Here is a 12172-nt window from a genome sequence, read left to right as displayed (position 1 = left end):
TAAGAAATATATGACTAAGGAAATCTACAACGGGGGAAGCCATTACCTTAGGCCTTTATTCCAATTGTCTACATTTGCGTATTAATTAACCTTTGTTTTATTGATTCGAATAGTTGTCGTAGTAATTATAACACCACTTGTATTCACAAAGTTTGAGGAGGTTGACTAATAAGAATTTAGTACTTCAAAAACTTCTCTTGATACGTTAATTCCCTGTGGGATTTGACTCGGGGCATAATACCCCGGATTATATTTGCAACCCCCGCATAGTCTTTTAATAGGCTTAGTTGAGCGTGATAAAATTTTGGCGCCGTTGCCGGGGAGTTAACGGTATTATCAATTGCGATTGAAAGACGTACAAAAAAAATTCTTAGTGTAGTTAGTTTTCTCTACACCCAATTTTTACATTGAAATTTTTAACGTTTGTTGACTTGGTTGCACAGGTGCATGCCTACAAACTCATCGAGAACTGGTGAAGTATTTGAAGCATTTTCAGATACCGAGAAAGTTTTCAAGGCCTTGAACCGGGCCAACCGGAGAAATAGACAACAACAAACAACTGATCCAATCGAAACAGCAATGGGAGATCACAAAGAACACCCAACTGTACCAATAGCACCAATGGCACCTCTTGTGCCCGAGGCGGTTTTCTTTGATTGGGCACAACCCACAACTGAAAATTTGGCCACCTCAATTTTAGTCCCGCAGATACAAGCTGAATCATTCCAAATCACGAATAACATGTTGCATTTGTTGCAAAACAAGGGGCTATTTTCGGGGTCATAAGTCGAAGATCCTCAACAACACTTGAAAATTTTTCTGTCAATCTGTAAGACCCAAAGACAGCCCAATGTAACTCCAGAAGCAATCAAGTTGCTATTGTTCCCATTCTCAGTGACCGGAGCTGCCCATACCTGGTTAAACTCACTCCCCATAAATTCCATAACAACTTGGGAGGAGTTAGTCAGGCAATTCGTGAACAAGTTCCACCCCCCCCCCCAAAACCGCGCAACAGATTGATGACATTTTGAGTTTTAAACAGAGGCCAATGAAAATATTGCATGAAACATGGGAGCATTTTAAAGGGATGCTGGTCATATTTCCTCACCATGTCATTCCAGATTTGATGTTGGGACAACGGTTCTACATAAGATTGTCAGACAGCGTGAAGAACATAGTTGATGCTTCAGCGGGTGGAGCATTCTTGAGTAAAACATGGAGAGAAGGTCAATGTCTGCTTGACAAGATGGCGCAGAATTCAGGATGGATAACCAAAAATGCACCTATCACTCCAGTGGTGCACTCAGTGCCTTTAGATCCATCCAATTCAATGGCTGAAAATATGGCCACTTTATTGACACAAATGAGCATACTCACCAAAAGGGTGAAGAGTCAGGGCAAAAACAGCAGGTACATATTGTAGATACTACTAATGGGGGCTTGTGCACATCTTGCATTAGTCAGCCAATTGGTAATCAGTGGCCTGCAGGACACGATCATCAGCACTACCCTAAAGATATGAACTATGTGTCTAATTATGGAGGCCAGAGACAGGGTGGTCAGAATTGGAGTCAGCAAAATTAGCAATACAGGCCAGCCCAATCACAGTTCAACAGTGGAAACATGGGAGGTATGAAACCCCCCAACAATATAGCACCTTACCCAAGGCCACAAGGATACAGTAATCAGAATCAACAACAGGGGTATCACCCTCCTCAGCAGTAGTACATTGGAAGGCAGGAAGAAGTGTTTGCTAGACTTGAAGCAATGATGCAACAGATCATTGGGTCTAATGCAAAGATTAGTGAGAGAGTAGATGCACATGACTCGGCGATCAAGAATATTGAAATGCAAATGGGCCAAATTTTGATGTCTCTAAACAGTCGCACTCATGGAACACTACCCGCAGATACCCAGGTAAACCAAAAGATCAAGTCCCGAAGCAGTTGATGGCGGTGAGCTTACGTAATGGCAGAGATTTGGATGTAGAGCAAGAAAGGGCTCGAGAAGCCAGGGAAGTTGAGACACTTATATCAGTGCCTATAGAGTTGGATAAATCAACGAAACTAACAGAAGTGACAGCCCAGCCTGCCCATGAAGAAGGTAGCATTCAAATTGAGATTGAGAAAGAAGCTGAAATAGCATAGGAACCAGTGGTTGATGTAGCGGCTGATAAAGATCGATCCCAAATGATTGGGAAGAAGAGACCTCCAGCACCCTTCCCTCAAAGGCTATCTAAGTACCAAAAAGAGGAGCAATACAAGAAGTTCTTGGAAATGCTAAAACAAATCCAGGTAAACATTCCCTTAATTGATGCTTTAAAAGAGATGCCTGGGTATGCAAAAATGATGAAGGACTTAATGTCCCGAAAATTTGATTTCCAAGACTTAGCCACAGTTACTCTCACCCAGACCTGTAGTGCAGTGGTGACTAGACCAATTGTGAAAAAGCTATCTGACCCAGGGAGCTTTACAATCCCATGCACTATTGGTGATTTTGCCTTTGCTAAAGCACTGTGTGATCTAGGGGCCAGCATTAATCTTATACCCCTGGCAAATTATAAAAAGCTGGGTATTGGAAGAGCTAGACCCACCTCTATGTTGTTGCAGCTGGCTGACAGGACGGTAAAGCGACCCTCTGGTATTCTGGATGATGTGTTGATTCAGGTAGGGAAATTTGTGTTCCCTGCAGATTTTGTAATCTTAGATTGTAAAGTAGATGAAGAGATTCCCATAATTTTGGGAAGCCATTCCTGGCCACGGGGAGAGCTTTAATCGATTGTGAAACTGTGGAATTAAAGATGAGGTTGAACGATGAATAAATAGCATTCAACGTGCAGAAATCTATGAGGCGACCAAGTGAATTCGCCAATTACTCTTTTATAGATGCCGTGGAGGTAATTGTAGAGATTGATGATGAACTGCTGACTAGTAAAGACCCCCTTGCTGCGTGTCTGATGAACTTTGATGAGGTAAAGGGAGAAGAACTGGTTGGATGGGTAATGGCATTAGAAGGTAGAGGGTTCTGGGATAGAACACTTGAATTTGAGCCCTTGCACTTGGAGAACAGAGAAGCTCCTCCAGCCAAGCCATCAATCGAAGAACCACCAAAGTTGGAGTTAAAGCCATTACCAGCCCATCTCAGGTATGAGTTTCTTGGACCTAACTCCACATTAACTGTTATTATTTCATCTAGTTTGCTAGATGTGCAGACTCAACAACTCTTGTAGGTACTTAAGGAGTGCAAGACTGCTATTGGGTGGACCATGACAGACATAAAGGGAATCATCCCTGCATACTGTATGCATAAAATTCTGCTGGAAGAAGGACACAAACCTTCCATAGAACACCAAAGAAGGCTGAACCCCAATATGAAGGAAGTAGTGAAGAAAGAGGTGATCAAGTGGTTAGATGCGGGAATTATTTTCCCAATTTCTGACAGTAGCAGAGTAGCTGGGTTAGCCCAGTTCAATGTGTACCAAAAAAAGGTGGCATGGCGGTAGTTAAGAATGATAACAACAAATTGATTCCTACAAGAACCATCACAGGATGGAGAATTTGTATGGATTATAGGAAGCTGAACTTGGCTACCCGGAAAGACCATTTCCCACTTCCTTTTATTGATCAGATGTTGGATAGATTGGCAGGAAGGTCACACTTCTGTTTTCTCGACGGATACTCGGGGTACAACCAGATTTCTATTGCCCCGTAGGATAGGGAAAAGACTTCATTCACTTGCCTTACGGAGTGTTTGCCTTTAGGAGAATGCCATTTGGCCTTTGTAACGCACCTGCAATATTCCAACGATGCATGATGGCCATTTTTACAGACATAGTGGAGGACATTATGGAGGTCTTCATGGACGATTTCTCAGTGGTGGGAAATTCGTTTGATGAATGCCTAGCAAATTTAACTCGTGTTCTAAAAAGGTGCATCGAAATGAATCTAGTGCTAAATTGGGAGAAGTGCCATTTTATGGTACAAGAAGGAATTGTCTTGGGGCACTTAGTGTTGAGTAAAGGGATTGAGGTGGACAGAGCCAAAGTCGACGTGATAGAAAAACTTCCACCTCCAACATCAGTCAAGGCTATTCGTAGCTTCCTGGGACATGCCGGCTTCTACCGGCGATTCATCAAGGATTTTTCCAAGATCGCAAATCTCCTCTGTAAGTTGCTCGAAAAAGATAACCCATTTGTGTTTTTTGATGATTGAGGGTTAGCTTTTGAGGAACTGAAGAAGTAGCTAGTCACAACACCGATTGTAGCTGCTCCCGACTGGGAGCAACCGTTTGAACTCATGTGTGATGCTAGTGACTACGCTGTGGGAGCCGTGTTGGGACAACGCAAGGATAAGGTAATGCACCCTATTTACTACGCAAGTAGGACATTGAGTGGTGCTCAGCTGAATTACATGGTAACTGAAAAAGAAATGTTGGCTGTTGTGTTCGCCTATGATAAGTTCAGGTCTTACTTGATCGGGTCGAAGGTGATAGTGTACACAGATCACGTAGCCATTAGGTATTTGGTTGATAAAAAAGAGTCTAAGCCACGCCTAATTCGTTGGGTGCTGCTTTTGCAAGAGTTTGACTTGGAGATTCGTGACCGTAAGGGAACGGAGAACCAAGTCGCTGATCATTTGTCGCGCCTTGAAGATGCTGAAAATGCAATTGAGTCTGAGGATATTCTGGAAACTTTTCCAGATGAGCAGCTGCTAGCCACAAGTATGGAAGATGTGCCATAGTACGCTAATATTGCAAACTATTTGGCATGCGGCATTGAACCATATGAACTCTCCTATGTTCAAAAGAAACGATTTTATCGTGATTGTCGAAACTATTACTGGGATGAACTACATGTGTTTAAAATTTGCATTGATAACATGATCCGGAGATGCGTCCTCGAGATAGAACAATGTTCTGTTTTGTAGGCTTGTCACGCATCACCTTATGGAGGACATTTTGGAGGAGTTCGGACAGTAGCAAAGGTGTTAGAGGCAGGGTTCTACTGGCCAACAATCTTTAAGGATACTCTCCAATGGGTAAAGGGCTATAATGAATGCCAAAGAACGGGAAACATATCCCGTAGACATGAGATGCCCATGAATCCAATTCAGCAAGTTGAGGTGTTCGGCGTTTGGAGAATTGATTTCATGGGTCCCTTCGTCAGTTCTTATGGCAATAGTACATACTTGTTGCGGTGGATTATGTATCCAAATGGGTGGAAGCTGCATCACTCCCCACCAATGATTCGAGAGTGGTGGTCGGATTCTTGAAGAAGAATATATTCACCCGATTCGGGACTCCGAGGGCCATCATTAGTGACAGGGGCACACACTTTTGCAATCGTGTCTTTGAAAAGTTATTGGCTAAATATGATGTGCACCACAAGGTAGCAACCCCATATCACCCTCAAACAAGCGGGCAGGTAGAGGTCTCAAACCATGAGATCAAGAGTGTACTCACTAAAACTATAAATGCCACAAGAACTGATTGGGCGAAAAAGCTTGACGACGCACTTTGGGCCTATAGGACTGCATCCAAAACACCTATTGGTATGTCACCATACAAATTGATATTTGGGAAGGCTTGTCACCTACCTGTGGAGCTAGAACATCGAGCTTGGTGGGCACTACAACAATTGAACATGAACCCTGATGAAGCTAGAGAAACTCGACTAGCAAAGTTGCATGAGTTGGAGGAATTCAGATATCACGCCTTTGAAAGCACGAGATTCTACAAGGAGAGGATGAAGAGATTGCATGACAAACACATTGTGGACAGAAATTTCAAACCTGGAGACAAGGTATTATTGTACAAGTCAAGGTTGAGATTGTTTCTGGGTAAGCTTAAGTCCCGATGGTCAGGGCCATTCAAGGTGACCGAAATGTTCCCGTCTGGGGCTATGGAGATAACCAGTGAAGATGGAAATAACACTTTCAAAGTTAATGGACAAAGACTAAAACTGTATGCGGGGATGGAGGAAACGAAAGAGTTGTCCGTAATAATTCTTGTTGAACCGCAAAGGTCGAGTGAGCCTTAAACGAGCTTAATCTATGTCGTGCCACGACATTAAATAAGGCGCTGGTTGGGAGGCAACCCGACGGTCGTAGTAGTAATTAATTGTGAGTTTTTGAAAATGCTAACCAATGCAGGTAACAATGGGCGGATGATAAGGCAATCGAAAATGAAAAAAAAACAAAAAAAGGTGAAAGTTTAGGATTTTGAAGCCCAGTTAGCGCGACCGCGCTTATGGGCGCGCTCATGGACGTGCTACTAGTGCGACCGCGCATCTGGGCGTGCTAAGAACACACTAAAATGGCGCAAACATTCTGCCTGGGCCGCACTACTGAACGCGCATCTAGTGAGATCGCGCATCTGAACGCGCTAATGGACGCACTACTTGGCAAAACATTCTGTCTTGGACGCGCTAATTTAGCGCGATCGTGCATATGAACGCGCTAATAGCGGTCTGCCCTTGATACCCGACTGTTTGTTCTTTGCTCTGATTTTTTTTTATTTTTCAATTATTTTTTCTTTAGTCTAACTCATTCCCCCCCCCCCATTCTAATAACCCCAACACCCACAACCCCTCCCATTACAAACATACAAGCCTCCAACACTTAAGAAAACCCTACCCAATTCCTTCTTCTTTAACTCACCTTCTTCAGAATTTTTTTTTCCATTTTTTTTCAAAGTTTTTCCAATTCTCCAACACACTTTCCCCTTCCCCTTCTTCTCTAATCTTCACTCACTAAAGGTATGTTCATCTTGCTCCAAATTTTTTCTCTTTATTTCAAATAATCCCTGCAGATTTTGGTGTGTTTAAGCACGTTTTCTTTTAGATATTTTTCTTTATTTTTGTTTGGTTAATAGTAGAATTGGTAGTAATTATTGTAGTATTTATGAGCTGTGAGAATTATAGAGTGTTGTTTACTTGATTGGTAACATTTGGAAGATTTGGTGGTGGGTTCATGTTGCAAATGATTTGCAATGGGTTGTGTCTACCTAACACCCATAAGGTGTTTGTAAAAAGGCCTCAATGACTGAAATTATATAATGGTGACCACGTATGCGCGTGAAGTCAGAGTAACCGCAGTGCGTCACACTTTTTGGTGTTGGGAGGTACTTATTTGTTCCCGATTTGCAGGTACCATAGCTCCATCAAAGAAATGCCGCATCACCGGTCCATCAACTAGCAGACAAACCTCCAGGTCGCGAGTGGTTGCACCTGCACGCCCTTTTGATGATACAAAATTTGTCTCAGCTAAAGCTCAGGACCGCTTTGCTGAGAAGGCTTCTAAGAAGCCAATTCCTGAAAGGGGCATTGAAGTCCGATTACTCCAGCGAAATTGCCCTCACATGTATGAAGAGCTGATGAGACGTAGGCTCCAAACTTTCATTAATGAGCCCGGTGAAGGCAATGTTATGGTTGTAAGGGAATTTTATGCCAACGCGCCTGAGCATCACAATGGCATCGTCATAGTACGGGGCAAAGCGGTGAATGCCTCTATTGAGGCTATAAGGGCGGCATACCAGCTACCACCACCTTTGATTGATTATGATGACTTCTATGAATATGGCCGCAACCCAACACAGGAAAAGTGGCAGCGATTCATTGAAACTATCTGTGCACCGGGAAAAGAAGTGGTTTGGATGCGATATGGTGAGAAGTTCCACTCCTCCGCACTCACCTCTGAAGCAAAATGCTGGTTGTACCTAATCAACAACCATTTGATTCCATCCCACAATACTACTGAGGTGAATGGGCCCAGAGCCGCTTTGATTTGGTGCTTCGTCAATGGGCACAACTTTGATGTGGCAAAAGTAATATATGACGAGATGTTCATCCGTAGCCGAGTAAAAAGGTATGGGTTCTTCTTCTCTTCTTTAGTAACTCAACTTTGTAGGAATGCTCGAGTGCTCGAAAATCTAGCTGCGGATGGCCTTGTAAGAAAGGATCGGAAGTTCCGCGCGGACAAGGTAACCACGGGAAAGGAACCAGCAGCAACGGAGGTGGAAAGTAGGGGTAGCTCTGACGATTCAGATGACGAGAATGAAGAAGAGGAGAATGTGAGTGCCGAACACCAAGCCCCAGAGCACGAGGATGCAGCTCCAGCACCATCTAGGGCATCCACATCTTCACAGCCATGAAGGAGCACACACATGACCGTTTTGGAACAAAAGATGGCTGGGTTACGTACTTCCGTCACAGATTTAGGTACTCGAGTGGAGGTGGTTGCTGACAGACAAGTGAAGTCTGAAAAGAAGTTCTTGGGCTGGTTAAGAGCTCTGGGTCGTGCATGCAATGTGAGCCCAGAAACCGTCTCCGACCAGGAGTGACCTTCAGGGAAGTACCTTGACCTCACTATTCTTTACAATTTTTACAGCCATGGGGACATGTCTTGATTATAAGTGTGGGGTGGGGGATGCTTCATTGTACATATGTAGTTGTTATTTGACTATTTGATTTTGGTTGATTTTATTTTGTTTTGGTTGTTTTGGTTGTGATTTAGTTTTGGTATTGTTTAAAGTAGTTAAATAGCTGGGACTAAGTCGAGCATATAAAAAAAATGCAGACTCTTCCTGATGACGGATCCTTTAGATAATTTTATTGAGGGAAATTAGTCTAGAGAAAATTCCATAAATGTTTTTTATTTATTTTCTTTTTAGGTAATGTAGTAACTCCCTCCTTCTTTGGGCCACGGTTCTTTTTCAAGGGTTTAGCTTGAACCATGTATAGGTAGTTTTTATTCATTTTGTTTTCTCTTTAGTTTTTAAAATTAGGATTAATGGGCTAATGAGCGGAGTTCGAAAAGAAAAGCCTTTAGCGCTATTACACCTAAACACAATAGACACTAGAGTGTAACGCCTATTCTCAGTAGTTGATTCTTGCTAAAGTGCCTTAAACTATATATTTGTCACTGACTTGAATACTCAGAAAAGAGTGTCTTGATAAGCCAATCCAGAATGAGTCATGTGCCATATGTGTGAGTTTTACTGTATTCCATGATTCACATTTGATGCCTAGAACTTGCCCTGTGTGTTTGCAACGCGAAATAGTAGTTCATTCAGTCTTAGAAGTGATATATGCAAATCTTTGTTGAGCCAGACTTATAAAATAAACCCACCTAACTGCAATACATCTTAGTTAACCCCGTTGTGCTTATAAGCCTATTTCTTTGGCAACCACATTGCGAACCTTACCCAATTGTTTGAATAGCCTGTTGTTTGAACCCTCTTTCCTCACATAAGCACTTGAATGGTATTGAAAATTATGCAAAGACAAAAGTGTGGGGTGGTGGTTTGGTTTTTGAGTGGAACCACATAAATCGAAAAATAGGTGTAGCATTCTGTTGCATAAAAGATGAAGCAACACAAAAAAAAGAAGAGATTAATATAGTGGTTGAGAAGTGGTGGTTTGCTATAATTACACCTAATGAATGGGGTTGTTGTAAACAAAAGAACGGTGGTGAAATGTTTGGTTGACAAAAAGTTTGGTTTTGAATGTTGATGTAATTGTACTAAAAGTGCTTAGGGAGGTTAGTCACTATATCCAAATGTACCCTACCCGTCCCTTAGCCTACATTACAACCAAGTAAAGTCCTATTGATCTTAGACTGAGTGGCTCAATTAGTAGAGTAGTACACTACGGGCAAGCTTATGGCGCATCTTTGTGACATGTGAATGTTCTTTTCTTAAGAGTGAGTGAATTTCAGTTATTTAAGTTCCCAATTGTTCTAAATATTATTATATGTGGAACTACTCGCTTGTGTGAAGGTGAGGGCAAGTGATTCATGAAGGAAAGACAAGTCTTGACTTCGGTTTAGAGTAGCTTGAGAAAGTATGAATATTGCACGGCGCGTGAGAGTCAACTTTTGAGGATATGATTGTTCACTCCTAGGTGTAACTCATGTGATTTATTCTTAGTGTAATGCATTAGGGAAGAATGCTTAGTGAAGGAACCTCTATCAAGGGTGGTGGATTGCTAGAGGACTAGCAAGGATTTAAGTGTGGGATGTTGATATTAGGCTAGATATATGTCATTTGACAATGGTTTTTGCCCCAACTTGATTATGTTTCAATGCTCTAATATAATTAAATGATGAAAAATGAGCTCTAAATTGTGTTGCAGGAATGAAGAGCTTGTATGAGGCCTTAAAGCTGTGATTGGAGCTACATTAAAGTAAGAAAGACCCCTAGGAGCTGAATGAGCGAGAAGACGAGAATAAAAGAACCAAACAAATGAGACCTGGACTAGCGCGCCCAGTAGCGCGCCCACATGCACGATCGCGCTAGTCCAGATTCCAGAACAGAATCGTCAGGGGTAATTTTGGAAGTCTGGGGGCAAATTCACTTAACCTATAGAAAGTCAAGCTCGCCCAAAAATAGAGGTGTGCAGCTTTTATTAGCTAAGAACAAGAATAGGAAAGGCAAGGAGCTAAGAGGAGTTTTCTACATCAAGTTCTTCTCCTCTTCCTTTTGTTTTTATGATTTGTAATGAAGTTATTTATTATGATGTTTTCATTGTTATGAGTAGCTAATGCTTTTAACCTAAGGTTTTGGTCGAACCCGTTGTGGATGAACTTATTGTGATATTAATATAGTTTTGAGTTAGTTGTTAATCTCTATTTGTTCAACTATGTTTTGATATTTGGTTAGTTGAAAGGATCGTCAATTAGCCATGCCTATTTATTATGTAGCTACCTGAGAAAGAATGCATATTTAGGTAATTGTTTGAACAACATCACTCACGGAGTATAGGCGAAGTCATAACCGAGGGTTTAGAGGTTGGAGTAGAGATAACGATACCTCGGGTGCAATCTAAGTGAATTGTAATGCGAATCTGGCTAGCGTAGCTTGAGAGAGTGCGTCTAGTAAATTATCATAATTACTTGAGAGAGAGTTATGATAGTTGGAGAGTTCATGATTGATAGAGATAACTAATTCATAGCTATAAGAAATATATGACTAAGGAAATCTACAACGGGGGAAGGCATTACCTTAGGCCTTTATTCCAATTGTCTACATTTACGTATTAATTAACCTTTGTTTTATTGATTCGAATAGTTGTCGTAGTAATTATAACACCACTTGTATTCACAAAGTTTGAGGAGGTTGACTAATAAGAATTTATTACTTCAAAGACTTCTCTTGATACGTTAATTCCCTGTGGGATTTGACTCGGGGCATAATACCCCGGATTATATTTGCAACGCCCGCTTAGTCTTTTAATAGGCTTAGTTGAGCGTGATCACAAGCCTTTACTCCTTTTAAGAATCCTTGATCTGATAGAGCTTTCAAGGATTTTCCTCCAGCATGTCCCAAGCACATGTTCCATAGCCTGGTTACTTCTGCCTCTTTGTCGTCACTGGATGTCACTGTCGCAGTCCCAATAACTGTATTGCCACGATAGCGGTACATATTATTGTTCTTCCGATTAGCCTTCATTACCACTAGTGCACCGGAGCATACTCTCATCACTCCATTTTCTGCAATTATTTTGAAACCTTTTGATTCTAGGGCTCCCACAGAAATGAGATTCTTCTTCAAATCCGGTACATATCGAACATCTGTTAATGCTCTGATCATTCCATCATGGTTCCTTAATCGTATTGAACCAATGCAATATGAGGTAAGAGGGCTGTTATCCGTTGTGTGGATTACTCCATATTCTCCTTCTTGAAAATTCATGAACCAGTCCCTGTTGGGACACATATGATAGCTACAAGCCGAGTCCATCAACCATATGTCTGATGATGTTGATGGCTCTGTTGTAACTAATGAGAAGTCTAAATCATCACAATCAGCTACATTTGAATCCATAATGGCCTTTCCATTGTTATGTTTGGCCTTATTCTTCAACTTCGGACAGTCTTTCTTCCAGTGTCCCTTTTCTCGACAAAAGGCACATTCATCTTTGTTGGGTCTAGATATTGACTTGGATCTTCCCTTCTTTTCCTCATTTGATTTTGAGGACGACCCCTCACAACCAGTGCTTCTCCTTCTCCGCCCTTTTGTTTTTCTCCCTTTCTTTATTCATAGTTGTACAAAGCCGAACAAACTTCTCTGATAGAAATTTCGTCATTCCCATAGAGTAGAGTAGTTTCAAGGTGCTCGTACTCATCAGGAAGTGACCCCAACAACATCAAGGCCAAGTCACCATCATCAAAAGTTG

The 12172-nt window shown here is 41.8% G+C and overlaps 2 protein-coding genes and 1 non-coding gene across 3 annotated transcripts; 2 read left to right on the top strand and 1 right to left on the bottom strand.

Moving 5' to 3' along the window:
• Positions 1-1010: 1010 nt before the first annotated feature.
• Positions 1011-1116, bottom strand: LOC138872260 (small nucleolar RNA R71). Its single transcript, XR_011400727.1, has one exon. It is a non-coding gene; the product is annotated as a small nucleolar RNA R71 (small nucleolar RNA).
• Positions 1117-2189: 1073 nt separating this feature from the next.
• LOC138870223 (uncharacterized) lies at positions 2190-2774 on the top strand. Its single transcript, XM_070148016.1, has one exon. It carries the CDS (start codon positions 2190-2192, stop codon positions 2772-2774), a length of 585 nt encoding a protein of 194 aa, XP_070004117.1.
• Positions 2775-2845: 71 nt separating this feature from the next.
• Positions 2846-4211, top strand: LOC138870222 (uncharacterized). The gene is made up of 4 exons (XM_070148015.1): positions 2846-3178; positions 3230-3456; positions 3573-3650; positions 3761-4211. The coding sequence occupies exons 1-4, from the start codon at positions 2846-2848 to the stop codon at positions 4209-4211; spliced, it is 1089 nt and encodes a 362-aa protein (XP_070004116.1).
• Positions 4212-12172: the final 7961 nt, after the last annotated feature.

The sequence above is a fragment of the Nicotiana sylvestris genome, chromosome 6, assembly GCF_000393655.2.
Source record: "Nicotiana sylvestris chromosome 6, ASM39365v2, whole genome shotgun sequence".
NCBI lineage: Eukaryota > Viridiplantae > Streptophyta > Magnoliopsida > Solanales > Solanaceae > Nicotiana > Nicotiana sylvestris.
The sequence above is the reverse complement of the archived record's forward strand: the minus strand, read 5'-3'. Positions and strand labels throughout refer to the sequence as shown.

Excerpts from the sequence above, each read along its gene's own strand:
- LOC138870223 (XM_070148016.1), top strand. The coding sequence starts at position 2,190 with ATGATTGGGAAGAAGAGACCTCCAGCACCCTTCCCTCAAAGGCTATCT.
- LOC138870222 (XM_070148015.1), top strand. The coding sequence starts at position 2,846 with ATGAGGCGACCAAGTGAATTCGCCAATTACTCTTTTATAGATGCCGTG. Across the intron at positions 3,179-3,229 it reads GACCTAACTCCACATTAACT|GTACTTAAGGAGTGCAAGAC; the intron begins GTTATTATTTCA and ends CAACTCTTGTAG. Across the intron at positions 3,457-3,572 it reads GACAGTAGCAGAGTAGCTGG|GAAGCTGAACTTGGCTACCC; the intron begins GTTAGCCCAGTT and ends TATGGATTATAG.